Source organism: Ambystoma mexicanum, chromosome 2q (genome assembly GCF_040938575.1).
Source record: "Ambystoma mexicanum isolate Mex_15411 chromosome 2q, UKY_AmexF1_1, whole genome shotgun sequence".
In the NCBI taxonomy this organism is placed as follows: Eukaryota; Metazoa; Chordata; class Amphibia; order Caudata; family Ambystomatidae; genus Ambystoma; species Ambystoma mexicanum.
The window spans coordinates 994,309,887-994,335,351 of NC_090924.1; the positions used below are offsets into that span (position 1 = coordinate 994,309,887).

Sequence of the window (25,465 nt, forward strand, 5' to 3'; positions counted from 1 at the left end):
GGTAAAGGAGAAAGGACTGTGATGAAGGACTATACTGAGAAAGAGGAAGGAAAAGGACAAGGGGAGAGAAAAGAGAGGACTGTGATGAAAGACTGTGATGAAAGCTCTAATGAAACCAACGACTGTGATGGAGAAGAAAGACTGGGATGAATCAGAAGGACTGTGGTGACGCAGTGATGAAGAAAAAGGCCTGCTTTAAATATGGACTGTGATGAAGGAGAAGGACTGACAAAATACATGGACAGCGACAAAGGAGAAGAACTGTCATGAAGGACTGTGACAAAAGAGAAGGACAGTGTTGAAAGAATGTGATGTAGAGGAAAGGCTGTGACAAAGGAATGGGATCCATGAAAATGACTGCGATGAAGAACAAAGAATGACAGAGACTACTAAGAAGAACTTTGAAAAATGAGATGGCCTGTGATGAAGGACTGTGGTGAAGGACAGTGATGAAGGAGAATAACTGTGACAAATCAGAAGGACTATTATGAAGGAGAATAACTATGATGGAGAAGACATATGATAAGGGAGAAGGACTGTGATGAAGTAAAATGGACACATTAAAGGAGAAGGTTTGTAATGAAGGAGTGGACTGTGCTAAAGGAGAAGAATTGCGATGAAGGGCTGCAACACCACCAAAGGACATTGCCTCTGGCAAAGCGGAAGGCCTGTGACAAAAGAGGAGGACTATGACGAATGACTGAGATGAAGAAGTACCTTGACATAGGAAAAGGTGTGTGACAAATGAAAACTGCTGCAAAGCAGGACTAAGATGAAGGAGAAGGACTGAGATAAAGGAAAAGGACACTGATGAAGGAGTGTGATGAAACAGAACTATGATGCAGGAGTTGTGTGTCTAAAGAGATGGAAGCAAGCTCTGTGCTGAAGGAGAGGGACTGTAATGATGAACTGCGATGAAGGAGGGCATATGTGAGGATGGACGGCTGTGATGAAGGATTGTGATGAAACAGAACTATGATGCAGGAGTTGTGTGTCTAAAGAGATGGAAGCAAGCTCTGTGCTGAAGGAGAGGGACTGTAATGATGAACTGAGATGAAGGAGGGCATATGTGAGGATGGACGGCTGTGATGAAGGATTGTGATGAAGGAGAAGGGCTTTGATCATTGGCCAGGACTGTAACTAAGTGGAAAGAATGACTATGGTGGTGAAGGGCTGTGATGAAAAGAATTGTGATGAAGTAGGACTATGAAGAAGGAGATGTATTATGACAAAGGAGTATTGTGATGAAAGAGAAGGACAAATTGTGGCAAAGGAGATTGACTATGACAAAGGACTGAAAGAGGACTATAATAAAGAATAATTGGAACTAAGGAGAAGGAGAGCATGTGATGAAGGACTCTGATAAAGTAGAAGAGCTGCTTCTCGACACACTTTCACTTTTCACTCATCCCACACTTCTCTGCAGCAGTCTTTTGCATACATGGTGGCACTTATTTGTGTCAAAACTAGAAGATAGGTTGACACACTAAGCTTGGATGCATTCACACCAAAATGTAAAAAAGAGAATGGAATTACAATGCATCCTTACAACAATCCAAAAGTCCATGTCCATAGGAATATGATAACAAAGTTGAATTTGCCAAAACTAAAAAAGGTGCTTTCAGAATTATATTAGTGGTTGCTCGGGCTCAAGTAAGAAGATGGGGATGGTGGGTGGAGCTGTTTGCGGCCATGGTGTTCAAAAGATTACCAGAAACAATCAAGTAAAACACTAAATCAAAACAGACTGATCAAATAATCTAACGTAGTAGGGTTAAACAATGAATGACGAGAAAACAACTTAGTAACTGTGTCAATTGCATAATGATGGGACAACAGGTTCTGCAGTCTACTACCATAGTAATTGAAAGTAATGGTCTCAGTATGATCTTCAAGTGTCACCATGATGCACCTAAATATTAGTCCAAAAAGAAATATGCTGGTTCGAGTGCAGACAACATACACCTGGTTAGGCTGTACTGTAAGAATATGTACTTCTCTTTCCAGTTGAGTTGGAACCTGTGGCAAATTCTAGAGGGTCTCTTTTGGAGAGCCGTACTTAATCTTCCTAATTGTATGCCGATGGCAGTGATAAGGAGAGAGTTGGGATTTACTTATTTAATCACCTATGTTAGTTGGAAATCTCTCTCCTTCTATCGCAAATGCCTGCTGCCTCCACGGATAGTGGATTTGTGTTGTTGGGACAGGCCCTCAAGACAGGAAAAGAGCCATTACCCGTCGATTGGAGCATTAAATGCGTGGGATTGTTGGACTCAATAGATACTACAGAAATAATACTCATCGAAAATCCTGATCTTGTGAAAATATTTCTATGAGTATGACTGGATTGAGTCGTCCAAGTCAGCACAGTCATCCAAACTTTATGGGAAATACTGTGTTGCCCTGAAGAAGCGTGGCTCAACTCTGCTCTATCTGAGCAAGTTTCCGTCGGCTGTGCTGCAACAACAATTTCTCAGATTGCGCCACAACATTTTTCCGACAAAAGAAATTCCTGAAGCAAGGAAACCGAACAGTACTAGACACTATAACTGCAGGCTCTGTGGTCACAAAATGGAAATGCTTTGCCATCTTATTATGAGCTGTCAGGGCACCATGGACATCCGACGTAACCTATTAGGCAGATTTTCGTGAAAAATCGAACTTTAACGAAGAAAGACGTTTGGTTACAACTTCTACAGAGTTCAAGGTTATCTGTAACTTTTGCCCTGTTAGAGATGGTATCAATCCTTTTCAAAAGGTTTGAAGATAACAAGTGAAACTTAAATTGACAAGAGCATATTTACCTTGCATTTTGCGACTGCAAGAACTGCTGATTATTTTTGATTTTCAGTCCCATTGTTTGTATTATGTGTTCTTATTGTTATGGATTTCTTTTTTTTGTTATTTTTTTCTCTTTTCTTAAACTAAACTGTAAATGGTAAAAAAAAAAGCTTCTTTTGAAGCTAAAAGCTAATAAAAAAAAATGAAAAAAATAGAATATGTACTTCAGAAATGGATGTCATAACCTGGTAAATTTCTGGGTGCTTCCTGCGGGCCATAAAGCATTGCACCTCAGCTGTCACACACAGAGCTCAGCAGCTTTGACATCCATTGTGAGACCACACCACGTTAGAAGTCAAAGGGTCTGATTTGCACATCTCTGTATTGAGTAAATCCTCTGGCAAAGTCTAAAGATAGCAATCAGGTTATGCACATGTCTCAGACATACACCTGGAAGCACCAACACAAGCAGCCAAGTCAACAGGAACCAATTAAGACACTTCAGTGCAAGTCCCATAATGCTTCATGCAACAAGGGCACACAACCGTGAAACCCAAAATGACCATGATAATATGTGTATGCACACTCACACATGCACGCACACACACACATACACACACACTGCAAGAAGCAAAAAAGTCATACAAATAAAATAATGCTGGTCTATTGACAAGACCACTCCCAGTGACCACTGCCAGTCAGGTTCCAGGTCTCAACTGCCCAAGCAGTGTCATATCCAACCGAACCTTTACTATATGACATTCATCAGTCACCAGCGAGGCCGGCAGGCATGAACACAGGAAGCATCCTGCAGCAGTTTCTCGCATTCACAATGCCATGCAAATACCTGATGGGTCCTTTCCAGGGAAGCTGCGTATGACCTGATGCTTCCGCACAAACAGTTCCAGTCAGAACATGAGCAATGGGTATGTTCAGAAGAGCAATCTGTTAATTTACTGTATTCAAGGAGCAGCTGGATATATGTCGTTTTCTGTTGGTGTCGCTATTTATCTCAGAGGATCCGGCTGCTGGATATTTGCGAATATCCCCTTTTGCCGTGCGGATCAGGCTGCAGGATATTCGCAAATGCCACCTTTTACCGTGCTCGATTTTCTTCGGATTTGGGCTAATTTATAAGCCCCCTGTTGGTGTGCATGTCCATATGGTTGAGGAACTTGATAGCAGACCCAGTGACTGCCACCATCCAACGACTCCTTCTGGCACATATCCACCCAACTTCTAGCAAATCGAGTCTACTCCTGGCCTGACATGTAGTATGCTCATGGATCCCGGCTGGGGCAGGACTTGGCTCTCTGAGTGAGAACGCTGTTTTAAGAGTTGGGCGTAGCCCAGATTGCCACCTTGCACCACTTCAAGAGCTCACTTTGGAAGTCTACCGAGTCATCATGTATAGCGGGATATCCTCTCCACCAAGGTGCTGTTGTAGATATTGGGAACGGCTGATTATAGCTCAGTTTTCATCTCCGCTCTGCTCGCTGGTTGGCCCTTCCCCCAATGCATCAATGACAGTGGAAGGTTTAACACTAATGGGATAAGTGCATGCTTGGATAAAATCCTTTTTGCAAACACCCAATTCTTACTTTTGTGTCATGCTAATCTTGCAGAATATTTCAAAATTGATTGAACAGAGTAGCATTGGATATCTACTTGCTTTAAAATAGAGAACGACATTAGCAGCCTGCAGCTATTACATAGTATTGCCATTTAAGTAATCTTATGAAAATAAATAAGGTTTCTATAATCGGTATTAAGTCTTATTTGAATATCTCCTAGCAATCATCTCCTGAGATGTCATCCTGGCCTGCTGCTTTGCAGTATTTTAACTCTGCAAGAATGTGAATCATATGGTATGCAGTAATATGGAAATGTGTACATTGACTAAGTAAAGGGCTGTAAGTTTGGACTGCCTAATTTGATGCATCCCTAAGCTGATCCTCGGAACACGTGGACAATTCTGCTCTTGCTCAAGATTGGTGGAGTCTGCATGCAGGCCCGACAAGTTTTACCCTGCTCCGGTACAATCACCTGAAGCTCACAATACGGGATCTGAAGAGAAGTTGGATGCTGCGTGAACGACTCATTCCTGCATTGTTATAGTTCTCATGCATTTAAATAGACCCCATGAAAGCAGTAATTAAATGGAATATTTTTAGCTCTTGGCTGACTTTGACAATACATCGCACACCAGTACTGTTCCATTCAAGGTCCTATGCAATCTTGCTGCAAAAGCTGGAATTCAGACCCCTGGGGCCAGGATATCTAACATTGTCACTGTTGCGAAAAATTGAGCGAGCGCACTTAGCACCAGTTTGCTGCTTGTACACCAGGAAACGAAGCAACCAGGATTTTCCCCATTCAATAGTACATACATATCTTTGAAATGGGCACACATTAAGCAGTCTGAATGTCGGACTACAGTAGCTTTGTTGTGACGCATAAAAGGAAAAATGTATGAACTCAAATAAAGTCTCATCTTCCACATTGGAAAAGTCGCGAATGTTTTTTTAATAGGGTTCAAGCTAAATTTTGAGCAAGCCCTTTTGTCTCTCTTCCCTATTACACTGGCAAACAGTGGGAAGATTTGTGCTAAACCCTTTTGCTCCATTCCTTATTACACAATCAGCAAAGCTGGTATCTGCTCAAGTGTTTGCACTGGTGCAAACATTAGATGACCTGACCCCTTGTATTTCACCTAACTGAATGTGGCATTCAATGTTTTTAAACAATGAATTCAGCTCTGCTATCCTTCAAGTAATGTTTTATATAATGCCATGGTCCAAAGCCAGAGGCTGCTGCAGTTCATTTTGGTTCCCCCCGTAAAGGGAATGTAGCAGCAACTTACAATTACACTTAGATGTAAGGAGTGCCCTTTTGAATCACGTTGTCAATGGGAGTATATCTAACATGGGAATCCCGGTGAAAATGTGCATCGATTTTTATTAGGGGCCGATTGAGCGCCTGTCAAGTCCATCACACAACCACACACCAACTACGTTTAGCACCAGGTGTAGTCTGGTCTAGATACTGCCATCCCAGTAAAGTTTTGCTTGTAAAACAGGCTGCATATTCCTTAAACCTTCTCTCATGTCTACCAATACTAATTGCAGCTAAGAAACACGCACCCCAGCTAACGCAACCACGATCCCTCCTCATAACCTCATGTGTGTCCCCTCCACTAAGTTGTTTATCCACTAACGAATCCCCTCTCCTATCACCTCCTACATCCCCAACCGTTCTTGCATATCCAGACACCAAAGTCGGACGACACCCTAAGGTGGTCACAATTTGCTGCTTTCAGACAAGGTTATGTGCTTTAAGACTGCTACGGTGGTGGTGGGCACAGCACAAATACTGAATGGCATATCATAACATAATCTTAAATTCTGCCTCCATATCAGTGCATGGTGGGCATGAGTTGCATGCATTCATATGAAATCCTTCCCAGGCCGACCTCGACTCCCTATATCAGAGAGTTTCTTCTCTGCATGCGTGATTGTAGGTAAGAACTACAATCCCCAGAAGGATTGTAGTTCTAGGCAGCTACTTCATCCCCAAACCTGGCGCGAACGTGCCTGTGCGCATAGGCAGGCACAGTCTGCTACAGTACTTAAAGCAGAGTGCCAGGAAGACTCGGTTACTACTGCATTTTTTATTTTGTAACTGCAGTGTCCCATTAGCTTGCGCATTTTAACATTGTATTTTATTATTATTGTGTGTAACTCCTATATCTTGCTTTGTGGTGCTGTCTGAACACTGTTGAGGTAATACCCTGCTTGATTGAGAGTGTGTTGCAGTGCTTTGCTAGTCAACACAATTTGAATCAGAGGGTTTCTTCTCTGCAAGCATGATTAGACTACAATCCCCAGAAGGATTGTGGTTCTAGGCAGCTACTTCCCCGAATGCGCCGGCACACATGGGCAGGCACAGTCTGCTACAGTCTGTGGAAGGAGTGGCGGAGTGGCTACACGTACACAGTAATCCATGCCAGAAAAGTCTGTCACACTTATAAGTAATGCAGATCCCTGACAACAAAACAAACAGTGAGTTGCCAAATGGTAGTTGGGACCTTAAACAAAGGGAGAGAGATGGCCTCCCCGAGGGTATATCAATCCAATCTCTTGCCACACTATATAATCAAGGTAGGACTGCTGAACACCCGATCCATGTGTAAACACGCAATTAGTATACATGAGTTGATCACGGAGAAACAAACTGACCTGCTTTGCATTACAGAAACTTGGCTAAAAGACCGAATAGGACCCACCTGTGACATTGCTGTTCCAGAGGGCTACATTTGTATTTCTATTTGTATTTTGTTTATTTGTTTGTTATTTATTTGTATGCACATAGTGTATGACACAAACAGGGAAGGCAGTCATGGTTGTGGGGGGGGGGGGGTGTCTATCGTAGCGAGAGAGTCAATGAAACTATTCAAAGCAAATTTTATTTGCCACGCATGTGAAACCCTACAGCTGAAATTAACCTATATACCTAACGACTGCATTAACATAATAGTTATTTACAGACCTCCTTTGTTAGTTTCAGACTTTGCAAATGAGCTCAGCTCTCAGCTCATAAACCTACAATCACCCAATTCATCTACATTGTTAGTGGGAGACTTTAACTACTGGAGAGGAAATGTGGCGGATAAAGAAGCCATATCATTCGAGAAGACCTTAATAAACCTTGATTACGTTATTATTAACAACAAACCTACAACCCCACAAGGTAACCAATTGGACTGGGCCTTGACTCAAAACCTGCAGACACAGAAGGTCATCACAGAACCATGTATATGGGGTGATCATTATTTGGTGTCTTTTGAGGTAACATTAGTAAACACCAAACAGCAACACAACCCTCACATAAAGGTACAGAGCAGAAATTTTAAAAATATACTGCCAGAACAACTAAAACCTTGCCTCTCAAGAATCCTGAAATCCTTCCAAGAGCAAGATAGTTGTGAAATAATGCTGGACAAATACCTTTCGCAGATTCAGAATCTGGTGGAACAGGAAGCTCCTATGAAAACTAAAATAGCAAGAAAAAATAGTAATCATCAGAAGTGGTTCAGTGAAGAACTGAACAAAAAGAAAGTAGAAAAAAGAGTGCTAGAAAGAAAATGGCACCAAAACCGCTCCAAGGAAAACAAAGACAACTGGAGTCAAGCCAACAGAAAATACAGAGAAGGTATAAGAGAAGCTAAGGCTTATCATTACAATAAAGAAATAGCAGCAGTATCGAATACTACAAGCAAAATATTTGAAATATTAAAAAGCATAGAAAAACCTAAAGTCCTCACACCGCCCTTCTCACCATCTAAGGAAGACTGCGAAATAGCAAAAAACGCTTTTGCAGCAAAAACGCAAAAGGCAAGAAATAATATAGTTAAGGGCAGAGAACAATCAGCAGAAGTCATGCCAGAGAAAGACTGTTCTAATTTGGGAGTCATAGATTCCTTTAACTTCGCATCAGTCTCGGAAGCAGAACTGCTGGGGGTACTGAACAAAATGAAACCAAAATCATATGCTGAAAATATACTTCCTTCAAAAATCATACTAGAAAACAAGGAAATATTTGCACCAGCTCTGGTTAAAATAATGAACGCATCATTTAAAGAAGGTTCAGTACCGAAGAAAATTTAAAAAGTCACAATTTCGCCTTTGGTTAAAAAAGCTGGTCTCGACCACAAGGACTCAGGTAATCTTCGTCCCATCACGAATGCTAACTTTATCCTTAAAATATGGGATAAAATAGCGACAATCCAATTACAGAAACACATAGAGGAGCAAGCAGTACTCCATCAACAACAATCTGGCTTCAGGGCCGTCCATAGCACGGAAACGGCCATGTTAGACCTGCAAAGCCATATGCTTGAGTTAGTGGACAGAGGCAAAACCGGGATGTTGATGTTGCTGGACCTTAGTGCAGCCTTCGACCTGGTAGATCACCAGCTCCTAGTAAAAGCGCTAAAAAGAAAAGCTGGGTGTTCCCCGATTGCCCTGAACTGGCTCATATCCTTTCTTTCTGATTGTGAAGCCAGAGTGCACTGGGGGGAAATGTTTGCTGTGGCCATTTCAATTATTTTTGGTGTACCACAGGGTGCTAGCCTATCTTCGCTGCTGTTCAACATATATATGAGAAGCCTCTGTGATCTGTTGGAGGACCTCGGCATCTTTGTCACAAATTACGCTGACAATACGCAACTCGTATTAAAACTAGAGGGAGATCACACAAGGGATAGTGTGAAAATAGCAGAACTTTACCACATAATAGACCAATGGATGCAGCAAAACTGGATGTGCTTAAACAATGCAAAGACAGAGCTCCTCATCTTTGGAACCAGCTCAGCCAGAGCCAAACTAGGAGAGGAGTATAAACTCTTCTCTATCAAAGAGGCTAAACTCCAAGTCTCGTGCAAGGTCAAGACACTGGGGATGATGGTAGATGCCCAGGTGAGTCAGAAGCCCAGGTTAATTATTTACACAAGAATAATTCATACTACCTACCCCTCATGAGAGCCATCAGACCGTATCTGAACAAGGAGAATTCTGCAACCATTGCCAGAGCAATAGCACTGTCCAGACTAGATTACGGGAATGCATTGTTGCTATGAGCAACAAAAAAAGACTTTGCCAGATGTCAAGTCATGGAAAATGACGCAATACGTTTAGTGAAGCGATTAAAAACCAGGGAGCACATAACAGAGGCCAGAAAATCACTACATTGGCTAAGAGTGAATTTTATGTCAATGACCATCATTCATAGGTGCATCTTTGGAAATGCCCCGCTATACTTCAAGAAGCAATTCACAAGATACAGCCCCTTGAGACAATTACGCTCAGCGGATAAAGGGTTACGTAACGTGCCAAGGTACAAGCTCAAGGCAGGTATGGGCAGATCCTTTACTGGTTGTGCAGCGCAACAGTGGAACAAACTACCACCTAACTTGTGGCTGGAAAAGAACTATCAAACATTTAGGAAGTGCCAAAAGACGTGCCTCGTCAAGTAATTTTAACGTTCAGGAAAATAAGAGCCCTGTGAGATATTCCGTGAGCGCCAGATGTGACCAATACATGTTGTTTGTTATTAGCGCCCTGATGCCTGCGGGTTCTTTATAAGCACTCGTAACATAACATAACATAACATAACATACAAGTGTCCAAAACACACCTGTGTCGACATTTTCTTTTGCAGTGTCAAACGTTAACACTGCCATTTTAAAGCTGTTTAAATCAGCCAATGTTAAACAATGGTTTGGTTCCCAATAGACTGTATGGGCCCAACTTGTTCTGTAAAACATGTAATTTGTATAATTTCCCCACTGTTTTTCCTACATATGCATTTGTCTGCTAATCTCACCAGAGCACATAAATGTTCTGTTGTGTTCTTTTCCCTGTTTAACTAGGCTGACTTTTTTGTATTAGGCAATTCGTTTTGTGGTAACTAAAAGTCTTGTGGAAACTTGATTTGAGTGAATCATTTTGTAAGAGTTTCTGAGTCACTAGAGTTTGTCGTCCATTCGAGGTGCCCTGATCAATTGTGCACATTATCACTTATAGGGAAACTGCCTGATTTGTTGTCAAGTGCAAAAACTTGTGGCTTCGAAAGGAATCCAAATCCTCTCCAGAATCAAAATTGCATGTGCGTGGTGATGCTAGTGGATTCCTGTGATGGATGGGTCAGGTTGATGGATTCAGAAATTACAATCCCTGCTCCCACTCCATCATGCAAATCTCCCAAAATTGCACAGCACATACAAAATATACTTACAATCTTGTTATGCAGGGTTGGAAATTGCCCCCACAGAGTTACTCATTGAAACATTCCTTTATACAGTATGATTTTTGACACAATTGATAAAAATCGGGTCAGTAAATAGTATATAATCCACTGTCCAATCCACAAACTAGTTCCCTACTTTTGACATAAACTTCTACATGTAATTAAAAAAGGATACCTGAAACGAGGAGTGAGCACCATGAATTAAAAGTAGGCCTGATATTCCAAAATTAAAAAAAATCCAGAGATAAAAAGTGGATTCTATTCAAGTAAAATGGGGAAAATTGGGTTTTTGAGTATAGATAAAGCCATATAGTGATGAGGTCAAAAGATAGTTTTATCATGCTAACATTTGCATCACTTGTTTTAGACATCAGAAAGCTTTGGGCTTGTACAATGATATGCATTTCTTTAATGTGCACATTGTTTATTATAATGTGTTGCCATCTTTTGTGTCCAATTTGGTATAGAAAATAAAAGGTGTTCTGTAAAGAATAATACAGCATTGATGCTAAATGAAGCAATGATATTGCAAACTCCCAGGCATTTCTCAGCATGCACTCTTGCACTCTGAGATTCAGCTAGGCTTTGCCGGCTCACCAGGCTAATAGGCATAAGGCTTTTCATCACTCCAGTTGTGATGGGGTCTGTAGTATATCGATCCTCTTGCTTAGTGGTCATCACTCAGTTTCAACATCTCACAAACATTTTATTTTCAGAATGCCACTGAAACCAACCGTATTCCCCAATAAGTATCCCGGTTTAAGTGGCGCGACTCCCATTTGTGAAGCATTTGTATAATGTTTTTGTTTTATAGGGATTTTTTTAATCTTCACTGATACCTACTGTCTCATTCATGCACCATCGATCAGCGTATACATCGCTCTTCATCAACTCATGAGCGTATACAGCTCACATAGAAGCAGGTTATTATTTGCAATGATAGTTCACATCAACAAATACAAGCTTCCAGGCAATATTACAATAGACCTCTTGATAGTGGCCCTGGCAGCCAAATTAAGTCATCCTGGACCTTATTGTGTAGATAATTACACACTGCTAAAATACCACTCAGCTACTCATTACCAATTTGCCACTCGCAACACCACTTGCTTTTGGTATTCTGGTACATTGCTAGTGGTATGAAATGCCACCAAACACAGCTGATTATAAATATATCTGGTGGTAATCAAATAACACCTGGCACGAACACGTTTTAAAAAAATAAAATTCTGTGCCATGAATTCCACTGGTGAAAATATTCGAGCACTGACATTAATTTGGCAGTACAAGGACTTACTCTGGCAAGAGGGCAACACATTGTCAGACGCGGGGCGGCTTAAAAATAACAAAACGGATGTCAGAAAATAAGTTCAGCTCCAACTTGGAAACAAGTATTGATTACGAAGGAGGCAAGTTTGTGTAGCCAGAAGTGACATTCTAAGTACTACCAGTGACAGTGAAGTAACTATCGAGTGATGAGAATTCCCAATGAAAGAAATAAGAGACTGCATATCCCAGAAGCATTTCATAAAGCCTAGAATTTGGCAACCATGCGTGTGGCCACCGTACTGGGTTTGGTACCGTTCGGAGAGCACTGAGTAATGAAGCTACCCTTAGAAGAGTGGCATTCGAAATAGGGCTTTTGACTTGCCCGACAGTAGTATGGTGTTGCAAGAAGAAAGCTCAATGAAGAAACCCATTGAGAGTCTAAACAATTCGCTGAAACTATTGTATATCATACTTGGGTGTTTCAGATACATTTATAAAAAAAGAAAAAAGTAAACATTAAGTGATTTGGAGACTCCGTTATCCCCTGATAAATTTCCATTGGAATTCTTATAATGTGCAAAGAAACATGTAGGGACAGGCTGCGAGTGTTTGTTTTTACTGTAGCATTATTTTAGGGTGAGTGTGTGTAGAAAGGTTGAATAAGCCATAAGGGTGGTGCATTAGACAAGTATGTGGAGTACAATATGGAGCTGACTGCAGGAATTGGTTTCCAATTGATATTGTGGATAATTGTTTTCAATGTCAATGAGCAGTTGTAATAACTCAAAGTGTGGCATGTGAATAAATGAAATGATTACATAAAAATGCTTTAACAAAAATATAGCTTTCAGAGGCTACCTGTAGGTCAAAAGACTTTTCTGTTTTGTTTGTTGTTTTGTTTAGCAGAGGGGCCCCCCTTTTAGACCCACCACCCTCGGATCTCTCTTGAAGTTTAATAAGGCAGTTAAAGGACACGAGCAAAAACATTGCCAGTCTGGAAACAAAGAACTGCAAGAGAGACAAAAACGAGAAACACCCTATTCCTTCTATGCACCACGTCTCTGGAACACGTTAACAACGCAGATAATGTGTGTACTTCCATCCTACACTTCAGGAATGGTCAGAGGATCCCACTCCTCAATGAATATCTCCCCAATCACTTATCTCTCCACTCAACCCTAATCCTAACCCTCTGGACCTCTGCCCTTCCCCTGCTTCCACTATTCATCCCAGTTCACCTGCTACATATGCACTCTTACATGTAACCCCCTTGCTCCGATCCATATGTTCAGCATCTGTTCCTTCACAGGTAGGTTTGCACTTTCTGAATTCCATACTTTTAAATTCATCATAAAGTGGATGACATGGCTCGCTGAATTAATTACCTAAAATACTACGTTGCAGCCAACAATATTTTTTCCCCCCTTGTCCGCGTTGGTTATTCAATTGCTACATACATAAATCTAGCAGCCCAAGTTTTACTTAAGTGTAATTATGCATTAACTACTCATGCATGTAATTTGAAGTGTGTATATAATACTAACACACTCTTGGAATGACCATTGGACGGTGGAAAGAAGTGCAGCCCTCCACAGTATTGGACTAAAAGGGAGAATTGTATGAGACACAACCCTAGCCATAATAGCAATTTCTGCTTCTTCGATAATACCATAACACAGAATATTCCTGTTGAAAGGTCGTTTCACAAATTAATCTTGAAAGTCCTTAAATTTCTTTACTTCTTTTTACTGCATTTGTGTAGTTTCTTAATATTCTCATAGATTGTTCGAATGAAAGTGCCAATGCTACATAGTCATCACTTCTCATTAATATGGCAATACGTCTTTCATATAAGATTAAGCATAACTGTTAGACGCAGACTGTATAAAATACAACACATATAGTGAGGATCATTCAGCAATGCCCCTGGAGCCCTCCTTCCCTTTGACCTAATATTTCTTAAGGCCCATCATTTGAGAGGAACAGTTCAATGCGTTCCTATTGTGAGGCCAGTGACAGTTGCCACCATTATAAGAGCAATATCACAAAAAGGCTCCAAAATGGATGGCCGGCCAAGTAAGAGGGATTCCTGGAGTTCAAGATATTATAATTCTGCTGATCATCAATAGTTCTATGAAACAATAGCTTGCTACAGCCACCCTTTATGATAAGTAGTTTCACATTATTACACTCAGAACGTTCGGGATGCTCAGTTGGTGGACAATCAGAGGGCTACATGAGGTGGTATAGCCCAGAGATTGTTCCCTCTAGCCCACATATTTAACCCCATCAACTACCTTGCACCGCCTCTATTTATTTATGTATTCATTTTCCCATTTGCATAAGTGTGCAAATCCCTTCGGCATCTAAGTGCTTGTTACAATACAAAATATAGTTAATTCAACAAGTGCGTCTTGAGCTTTTTCCAGAACAAATAATAAGAGGGTTCTGATCGGAGTCGGGGTGGTAGATTGTTCCAAAGTTTGGCTGCCACCACAGAGAAGCTGGACCCTCAATCTCTTTTGCATTTTAATCTGGGGGTGGTGAGGCAATGACTGTGGTTGGATGTCAGTGGTCTGGCAGACGTTTGCATATTAAATCTCTGAACCAGATAAGAAGGGGCATTGTTTGACAGGCAGCCTCTGATGGTGGTTGGCTGTTATTTCCGGCTCCATGCAACTCTGATGGACCACCCATCCTTTCTTTTCTGTGCCAACGACATTCCTCACTCCCTCAGTGCTCCTTATCCATATGCTCCTTCATGACTCTGTGCCTTCACCACATCCAGTCTACTTATATGCCCCCCCCTGCTCCTATCCCTCACGTTGCCAATACCCTTGTCTTATCCACAGACAATTCCCTACAAATGCCCAGGCAGATTTATGTGCCTTTGGGGTTTCCAAAGTTTATACAATTCCACAGAAAGTTATCGGTTATCATGGCTTTTTTTTCATGCCCTCAGGACACACTCTGCAGAAAGAGCCCATGAATCTGGTTAAACTCCCTTGCTACGTTTGGGAATTTCTTCAAGGACCATGACACCTGCTATATTCATCAGGCAGGATTTGAGAACATATTGGCTTGCCACTCCAAACCATGGGTCAGCAGAGGGTCTTAATTCTGATATTTCTATCCCGATATTGCACCTTAATGCATAGCGCCGTTCTAGGCAACACTCCAACAGTGAGATGCTTGGTGCAAGGTTCTGGGCATACACTTGAACTGTTTTTTGTGTTGAACCTGTTCCTATTTTTTGATTTATCCATATTATATTGGCAAAATGTTGGCAAAGGGGATATGTGCGCTGACATTAAAGGTTTTGAGCAACATTCTAAATGATTTCAATATTATCTTAATGGATATTTGGCAATACAATTAATTTTATTGTAGATTCTTTAAAAAATTTATATTTTATTGAGATTGATTTAGGAAAACCGAGGACCTTATTCACTGTAACAGCATTTACATTTTTGTTACTTTCACAAAAATCGAATGGCTTCTTGTACCTATCACAGAATACAATTGCCTGAACCATGTTTACGGCAATTGACATCTTAAGTCCAACAGCAACTTTTTTAAGGCCTAACCTTTTCTTAAATCTAATGTAATGCAGAAACTACATAGCTCACCGGCAAATTTTTGAAGATCACAGAGGAAACAAAGAAAGATCAAAAGAAAATTGCAATCCAATTTGCAAACTACAAATTCAGACTAAACAATATAACAATGTGTATGTTATCAATAAATTACATTTTTGAGTAGAAAAAACATCTCTACAAACTGCTTCAAATGTTACTACTAATCACTCTAATGACATATGTGTCATGTATTCATCTAAATGTTTCTTCTGTTGCATTAAGTTCTCTTGATATTGGCATTGCAGCAGCTCTCAGTATCTAGAGATGGAATACCAACATTTACGTGTGTTGCTAAAAGATATGAAAATAGTGTCTCTGAAAAAAGTGTGTAAATGTTTTACATTTTTCCCAAAATAATTGCAAATCTTTATTTTGTATTTATGTGTTTTTGTTTTGCATGACTCAGCATCTTTTCCTGGCTCAAAGTAATTATATTTTTGCTGAAATTTAAAATGACCAATGTGCTCTCCTTCAGGATTTTGCTGGGAACATAAACTCGGATTCTGTGGTCCGACATGACTTGCGGCACCAAGTAATTGCGCAATTCTTACGGATTCTCCCTCTGGACTGGAGTAGAGAAGGGCATATTGGACTACGCGTTGAAGTGTATGGCTCTCCTTACTGTAAGTACTGATTCATCATTTATAGCAGAATAGATCACTTTCTCTCAACATGGTGTATTGTATAGCTTGTCTTGCCCACTGTACAAACGAAGGTTCGACAGCACTGCTGTAATAAATGTGATAGCAGAGTACTAGCCATTTTGTGGAATAGATCACATTTACTTTGCACCAATTTAGGCCGATGTGTGGCAACGTCTGGTTAGTGAATGAGATGTGCCTGATTAAAAATAAAAAATAAAAATACTATTTATTAACTTTTGGGGTTTGACTGTAGTCTGTTCAGGTTCACATAAGATGTATATCCATTTGTGAATGTACACAGAAATGCATGATTGTGAGTTAGAACTAGAGGGAGGCTTTGTTTTGTTTTCTGACCACTCTGTGCACAGCTCAGAGTGACCCTGGATATCTTCAGTTCAGTGTCAGTCAAGGTTGGCATTTTAATGAGGAATTTTTCCTGCTCTTTTCTATTGTGGAGACAAGCATTTTCAGAGATAAAAAAGTACAAATGTTGTGGTCAAACAATGCATACACTAAAAGCTGCCCAGGAAGGGTGTACTGCTGTAAAGAATACAATTTGCCCGGAGGGAATGATTTGCCCTGAACAAAGCAATGCACCTGGGTCTATTTTCTGATGATCAAGCCACACCGTTGGGCAAGTCTCACATCTAAATAAGCACATCCACTAAAAATGGCTGGTAGCCCCACTGTGGTGAACAAGAGTAGGAGCCGGACAACTTAATGACATTCTCAAATGGTTTTATTTAAAATGAAGGAAAACTCCTAACTTGCCCAATCACTATGAGGGAAATTCCCTACCTACCAAAACTAAACTAAAACTAAGGATGCAATTGAAGTCCAACATAAAAAGTATTTTTCCAAATCCTAAACAACTAATGTGTCCTTCCACCTTTAGACAAAAGTAACTAAAAATTAAGAAGGGAGGCTTGCACAACTGCCTCGGTATGAGTTTCTGCCGGGTCCAAACTTTTAATTGCCTTACTCTCAGTCTCAAAGTCTCTTGGAAGAGCAATGGTATCTTTTCCACAATCTTCGTGTCAAATTATTTGCATTAAATCATAATTTTCTTCTTTAGGGAGTCCACTCTCCCCTTCGTTAAGGAAACAGACAGTCTCTGATTTTTAGATGTTGGAACCCCTCCAAGATTACATTAAAAAGATACTTCTTTCTTTCTCACCTTCATGTTGTTGGGACTTCCCAAAGTCTGCTGGTTCTGTAGTAATTGTATTACTTTTAAAGTACACAATTTCTCTTAAGGCATCAGCCTACTCAGGTAACACAAGTCCCTTTGGTTTCTTGCACTGTGGTATTCGTGATGCATTCACCTTTCGTTCGCCCTCTCTCAATGTAGGGCTTGTATCTGTCCTTCATTGATATTCTTGTGGGCTATTCCAGTCTTGGTACGCAAGGTGCTCGCTTTGGTTCCTTGGGGCCGTGGACCTGTTAGCTTCCATTCAGCTTCTGTGTTCTTTGGGCTATTCCAGACCAGAATGACAGTGTGTGTCTTGCTTTGCACCTGGGTTTAGGTGGCTGTGCACCTGTTACACTCCCTTGAGTTTTCGTATCTGTGGTGCCTATCCCAGCCTTGAATTGCAGTATTTACATTTCTTTCAAACAGGTTTAATGGGGTCTGTGCGCCCATTACAGTTCTCGTATCTGCGTCCGTTCCGGGATTTGTGGAAACCAGCCTCAGTCACATGCCTCGTTTGCCTGCACGGGTTGGCACTATCTACTTCCCCATCAGTACCTCTCTTGGTATAAAAGGCAGTGGCTGAGTGGAGCTTGGGATCTCAGGTTCTGTTCCATTCTCTGGTGTTGGCGTTGTTTGCAAGGTGCCTGGCCCACCACTTTCCCTCAGTGGTCAAGCTACCAGAGAAGACGGTTTGTTTCTAAGTGTTTCTCTGCCCTTGACCAGAGCCTCCTGCTGTTAAGAGCTAAATCACGGGAGTGCTGCGTACCTGTTTGTCTTGCAGAAGATCTTGGATGGGAAGCCAGACTGTCTGTATTTCACCGAGGTAAGTGTGACGCGGGAAATCTGCCCAAAACTCAACCCAAGATTTAAACAGGGCGGAGGGTGAACCGACTCCCAACGTCACGTTGAGCACACTCCCTGATTTCCGTGACGTCAGGACAGTGCAAGCACTGGCAGGGGGGGGCGTGATGATGTTAGTCCTTCAGTAGCTGTAGTAGTTCCGAGGCAAATTCAACTGAGATGGGAAGCTGAAGAATCTTGTCCACGGTGGGAAGCAAATCCGGCAGAGTAGGTAGCTGAAGGGAAGATTCCACAAGAAAATCCAGCAGGCTGGAGAGGAGAGGGAGGCAGGACCCAGAAGGCAGGCAGGAGAAGAGAAACACAAACAGAGGGCTGGAGGAACCAGAGAAGGCAGGGAAGGGGGAACCAAGGGTAGGCAGGACTGGAGACCACCCCGGGAACAGGACAGGAACCAGACTGAGAACCAAGGGGAACAAGGAACCAAGGGACCCAGAGAGGTACCAGAGCTGGGAAGGCAACGGGCAGAAAAACAGGAAGCAATAACGGAGCGGGAACACGATCAGAAACTAACCGTGTTGAGACGCAATCAGCTGCTGTTCATCGCTCCTCTTATAGCGCCGCCAGCACCAGAGAGGCCTGGGACGCAAGCCGCCTCGTTCCCAAGCACTGGCGGGCCCAAAACGAGGCCTGAGAAGCAAGCTCTCGTAACTCCGAGTGCCCAATCCAACGCGCATGCGCGGAAGCGTGGACACGGTCTCCTGCGCATGCGCAGAGGAGCCTGATTCTGAACAGTGGAACCCCAAGCGCGGAAGCGCGAGTAAACCCGCCAAGATGGTGTTGGTCGAAAGGAAGAGGAAAACCCGGGTCTCCGGGCACGTGGCGTGACACTATGACCCCTCCCAGAAAGACCCGGAGCCCCAGGCTTCCAAGGGAACAGACGGTAGAACTCGCGAACAAGACGGGGAGCGTGCACATTATCGAATGGTTCCCAAGTGCGATCGCAAGCTGGATACCCTTTCCAATCTACCAAAAAGTGAAGCACTCCCCGATGTTTTCACGAGTCACAAATCTCCTGGACCTCAAATTCAGGAACCCCTTGTACCCGGACGGAGGCCGGGCGAGGACAGGCACGCCCGAAATTGTCAACCACGTAGGGCTTCAAAAGGGAAACATGAAAAACAGGGTGGACCCGCCAAGAAGGGGGTAGCTGAAGGCGGAAGGCCACAGGGGACAGACACTGAATGACTTTAAATGGTTCCAAAATAACGAGGGGCCAGTTTGACAGGTAAGTTGCGGACTGGCAGGTTCTTGGAGGATAACCAGACCCGATCTCCCACCCGAAAGCCAGGTTCCAAAGTCCGACCCCTGTCTGCCTGCCTCCTCATGCATTCCTTAGCCTCAGCCAAGATACCACGTGCCAGCTCGTGATGTCTCTGTATGGTTGCCACCAGTAGATCAGCAGACGGAACAGCACTGGGCGGCACTGGACGAAAAGGCATCAACTTGGGATGTTGTCCTGCAGAACAATAGAACGGACTCACTCCAATGGAGGCATGAATGGTGTTGTTGTAGGAGACCTCAGCCAGGTCCAGATGCGATTTCCAATTGGATTGAGTGGCATTCGTATAGCATCGAAGATAGTCCTCCAGGGTCTGGTTTGTTCTCTCAGTTTGGCCGTTGGACTGCGGGTGGCAACCAGAACTCAATGCTCGTCGAATGCCAAGATGATCACACAACTTTCTCCAAAAAGAAGAAAGGAACTGAGTCCCTCTGTCCGAAATGATCTTCTCAGGTAAACCATGTAGTCGATACACCTCGTGTAGAAAGGCTAAAGCAGGTGGCAGTTGGTATCTTGCAGAATGGAATGAAATGGGCATACTTGGTGAAGCAATCCCATACCACCATAATACAGGTATAGCCTTCAGAGGGAGGTAATTTGACTATGAAGTCGGTGGCTATGGTGTGCCAAGGATAAGGTGGTATTTCAGTGGGTCTCAACAGCCCCAAAGGTCGGCTCCTGGGAGCCTTGACTCGAGCGCAGACCGGACAGCTGTCCACATAAACCTTGACATCTCTAGCCCAGCCGGGCCACCAAAACTGTCTGGACACTAGGTCCCGAGTGGCTCGAACGCCACGATGACCACCGATGTGAGAGTCATGGAAACCATGTAGTATGTTCTTGCGGAGAGTATCCCCGGGAATGTAAAGCCTCTTCTGAAAGAAAAGCAGTCCCTCTTGTTCCGTGACAAATGCCCGTCTGAGAAGAGTCGTTCTTTCAGGGTCAGCCCCGGTCTCCCTTTGAATGTTCTGAAGATGGGAAGACAGCGTCAACAAAAATTTATCAGGTGAGATCAAAGGTGAGTCTTGATTGAGATTCCCCTCCTCCTTTTCCAAAGAGCGAGACAAAGCATCAGCTTTCAGATTGGAAGTGCAAGGTATGTATGTTATGTTGAATACATAAGGAGAGAAGAAGAAGGCCCACCGGGCCTGACGTGGTGTCCGACATTGCAAAGAGCGTAAGTACTGCAGATTACGATGGTCGGTTCGTACTTCCACCGGAAAACGGCCTCCAAGCAAATGGTGTCTCCACTCCTCAAAAGCTGTCTTAATGGCCAACAACTCCCTTTCCATTACAGCGTAATTCCTTTCACTGGGAGTCAATTTGCGGGAGTAGTAGGCCACCGGATGTTCAACGGCGGTGTCCCGATCCTTTTGCAAAAGAACGGCCCCCACAGGAAAATCTGAAGCGTCTGCCTCCACAATATAAGGTAGCTCGTCCTACCTGGCGTAGAATGGGGGCTGAACAAAAGGCAGTTTTCAACGAGGAAAAAGCTACAGTGGCGTGTGAATCCCACAAATATGGTACCTTATTGCTTGTTAATCTAGTAAGAGGAGCCGTGACATGGGAAAAATGTGGGATAAAACGCCGATAAAAGTTAGCGAATCCCAAAAATCGCTGAAGAGACTTGACATCATGTGGCGGCTTCCACTCCTGGATCGCTTGGACCATTTTGGAATCCATCTGAACGCCCGAGCTACTGATCACGTAACCCAAGAATTCCATATTGTCTTGGTGGAATGAACACTTCTCCGCCTTGGCGAACAGCCGGTTCTGTGACAAGCGGTGGAGAACCTCCCTGAAGTGTCTGATGTGTTCATCCAACGAGCAAGAAAAGATCAATATATCGTCCAAATAAACCCAGACAGAAATACCTATCAGGTCGCCAAAGATGTTATCCATTAGACGCTGAAAAACGGCTGGGGCGTTGCACAGACCAAAGGGCATAACCCTATACTCATAATGCCCGAAAGGTGTCTTGAATGCCGTCTTCCATTCATCACTGTTTTTAATCCGGACCAGATGATAGGCTCCCCGCAGATCTAATTTGGTAAAAATCTGGGCGGAATGTAGTGTTTCCAGAATACTACGGATCAGAGGTAATGGATAGCGATCCTTCACAGTAATGTCATTCAACTGTCGATAATCTATACAAAGACGTAGTGATCCTTCCTTCTTCTTGACAAAAAACAACGGAAACCCTCCGTGTGATTTGGAAGGAACTATGTATCCTTTTTTCAAGCAATCGGCCAAGTAGTCTTGCAAAACTTGTCTTTCGGTCTGAGTTAAAGCGTACACTTTTCCATGGGGAATGTCGGTACCAGGAATCAGGTCTATGGCACAATCAAAAGACCAATGTGGTGGCAAAGGAATGTCAACCGGCTCAGAGAATACATGTTCAAAGTCAACGTATGCCTGTGGAATCTGAGACACAGAATTTAAACCAGACGTATTGCCATTGGATTGCAGAGAGGTGGTTATACTGGAATCTTGAGACATGACAGGTAGATCGCAATGCTGAAGACAGAAGGCTGATGTAAAAGTCAAGGTATGGGTTTCCCAATTGATCACTGGATTATGACGTTGAAGCCAAGATAATCCCAAAACCACTTTGTACGTGGGAGATGTAATCACGTCCAGGGCTATACGTTCCTTGTGTTCAGCGACCTGGAGGGATAGTTCCATGGTGTGTAAACGGATGGGTCCAGAAGACAAGGGTGTTCCGTCGATTACTTCTACCGGTAAAGCAGTCCCTCTGGACAAAAGCGGTATCTTATTTGTGATAGCGAACACCTCATCGATATAGTTCCCCGAGGCTCCACAATCCAACAATCCATGGACCTCCAGAGATCGGTCTAGCCATTGTAAGTGGATCCTCACGGTCATCAAGATGGCTGGTTGCATAGGCTGGAGTACAGAACAGGAGTGGGAAAGGACTGAAAAGGGAGTTTGACCTGTCGTTGCCCTTCCATTAAACAACAGGTCCTCTAGTTTCCCGCCTTCTTTTGAGGACGAAGAGGGCATGTACCCAAATAATGACCGGCAGTCCCACAGTACAGGCATAAATGCAGATTTCTTCTGCGTTTCCTTTCTTCCTCGGACAAAGGACCTCTCATGGCCCCCAGCTGCATAGGTTCGGGTACAGGATCCAAGGAACCAAACGTACCAGCAGGTACGCTAGATGTTCTGGGATTTGATCTCTCGAACCGACGTCTCTCAGCTTTCCGTTCACCCAATCTTTAGTCAATCCGAAGTACTTGCTCAATGAGACGTTGGAAGGTATCCGGCTCCGGAATGTGTAGAAGCTCGTCTTTGTACTCCTCCCTCAGACCGCGGCGAAACAATGTTTTCTGAGTTATTTCTGGCCATTGTGAATCGGTTGCAAGTTGCCTGAAACGACTTATGTATGATATAACATCTGCATTCCCTTGTTTTATGTCCATCAATTGGTTTTGCGCGGCTGAGGCCAAATTAGGAGTTTGAAAGACCTCCAAAAATGCCTTTTCAAAAGCCACAAAGTCATTTAGTATGGGACTGTTGGTGGCTACCAAAGGAGTTGCCCAAGCCAAGGCATTTCCAGCTAGGTTTCCCAAGATGTACCCGATCTTGGCCTTGTCGTTGTTGAAGTGAGTTGATCTGAAGAGAAAATGAATCCGACAATGATTACAGAATTCGGCCACACGCCGCAGGTTGCCATCAAACTTGATTGGTGCTGTATGGGCTAAAGTACTTTCGGCTGAAGAGGCTCCCACAGCCCCCTGCGATACTAATTGCCATAATGTTTGATTTTCTTGATGTAATACTGTCATTTCAGCTCTAAGGGCACGCAACTCCTCACGAAGATCGTCCTCCATCTCGAAATCGGAAGGCAGGCGTCTCGATCTGTTAAGAGCTAAATCACGGGAGTGCTGCGTACCTGTTTGTCTTGCAGAAGATCTTGGATGGGAAGCCAGACTGTCTGTAATTCACCGAGGTAAGTGTGACGCGGGAAATCTGCCCAAACTTCAACCCAAGATTCAAACAGGGCGGAGGGTGAACCGACTCCCAACGTCACGTTGAGCACACCACCTGATTTCTGTGACATCAGGACAGTGCAAGCACTGGCAGGGGGGGCGTGATGATGTTAGTCCTTCAGTAGCTGTAGTAGTTCCGAGGCAAATTCAACTGAGATGGGAAGCTGAAGAATCTTGTCCACGGTGGGAAGCAAATCCAGCAGAGTAGGTAGTTGAAGGGAAGATTCCACAAGGAAATCCAGCAGGCTGGAGAGGAGAGGGAGGCAGGACCCAGAAGGCAGGCAGGAGAAGAGGAACACGAACAGAGGGCTGGAGGAACCAGAGAAGGCAGGGAAGGGGGAACCAAGGGTAGGCAGGACTGTAGACCACCCCGGGAACAGGACAGGAGCCAGACTGAGAACCAAGGGGAACAAGGAACCAAGAGAGTTACCAGAGCTAGGAAGGCAATGGGCAGAAAAACAGGAAGGAATAACGGAGCGGGAACACGATCAGAAACTAACCGCGTTGAGACGCAATCAGCTGCTGTTCATCGCTCCTCTTATAGCGCCGCCAGCACCAGAGAGGCCTGGGACGCAAGCCGCCTCGTTCCCAAGCGCTGGCAGGCCCAAAACGAGGCCTGAGAAGCAAGCTCTCGTAACTCTGAGTGCCCAATCCAACGCGCATGCGCGGAAGCGTGAACACGGTCTCCTGCGCATGCGCAGAGGAGCCTGATTCCGAACAGTGGAACTCCAAGCGCGGAAGCACTAGTAAACCCACCAAGATGGTGTTGGTCGAAAGGAAGAGGAAAACCCCGGTATCCGGGCACGTGGCGTGACACCTGCTCGGTCAAGGTACCTGCCTTCCAGCCTTTAGATAGCAGGTCTTGTGTTCCTCATGCCACTGCTGGCTCCATGGCCTGACGTGACTCTGCCCCTCCAGGACGTCAATGCTACAGAGGCTCACCTCTGAGAGCACTTTCTCTCTCGCTTCCATAGGAGTCTCTCTCCTTATGCCCATCATTACAAAACCAGGGATTGTGTATGTCCTTCTTGTCTATGATATCTAAACGTCATTCAGCATTACCATCAGCCAATAGATACAAAGAAGGATCGTTGTAGAATATAGCCAAAGTCTTTCCAACATCTTTTTTTTTTTAAACCGTTTTTATTATCATAGTATTTCAACATCTTGTACATAGCCATTAAGTATCTGCTGTTTCCCTTTTTCCCTCCCCCCAACTCGAGCTTACTCCACTTTGCATTCTGCTTCTCCTCCATCTTGGAGAATTTTCACTTCCGCACCCTCAACAGATGCTTTGTCACTTAAGCCAACCCGGTTGGACCCATGCAGTGTAGCAACTAAATATTTCCAGGCCGTCAGGGTTTCCGCCTCCTCATCCCCTCCCCTACTGCTTGCTTCCTGCCGAACTACCGTTTCAGCTTCAGTCCACTTCTGAAGATCTCTCCACCAAACTTCTACCCTCGGTATATTGCGTTCTTTCCACCCCATGGCGATTCTGCGCTTAGCAAGTATATATGCCAGGTCCTTCAGCTTGCTCAAACTTTCCAACATCTATATAGGCAGACAGGGTGTTTTGGACAGGGAGTTCCTTGGTGGAATAGGAGTCATTGTCCCGAAAAGGGAGTACTCCCAATGAGGTCCCACTTGCCCACACACATAAGAGGGTCTTGCTTAGCAAGCTTACCTACCTAGCCTCAAAGGGTGTGGCTCCCCTCTGGGGAGAAGGGATGTCTTATCCATATTCTTTCCACCAGACCACATGTATGCGATAAATGGTCTACTGGTGAATGGTGCAATCTATGAATGTTGTGGACATGAGAAGAAGTATATGTATGGGAGACCTGAAAATGTGATGGTCGTTTAAGCTGATAGGTGCACAGGAGTTGGCACTCGATCCAGTCAAGATACATTGGCGCAGAGATCTGCAGGTGCTGCTGTCTGATAGTGAAGGAAACGCTATTGATAATCAAAGTGAGTTTTCG

At 43.6% G+C, this 25,465-nt stretch overlaps 1 protein-coding gene across 3 annotated transcripts in view; it reads left to right on the forward strand.

Moving 5' to 3' along the window:
• The window catches only part of CNTNAP2 (contactin associated protein 2), a 3,301,953-nt gene that overhangs the window by 995,178 nt on the left and 2,281,310 nt on the right, over positions 1-25,465 (forward strand). For all 3 annotated transcript variants that reach the window (XM_069648309.1, XM_069648308.1, XM_069648310.1), the window contains exon 4: positions 15,970-16,117. In XM_069648309.1, coding sequence (XP_069504410.1) covers positions 15,970-16,117 — 148 coding nt within the window. The remainder of the gene's footprint in view (positions 1-15,969; positions 16,118-25,465) is intronic.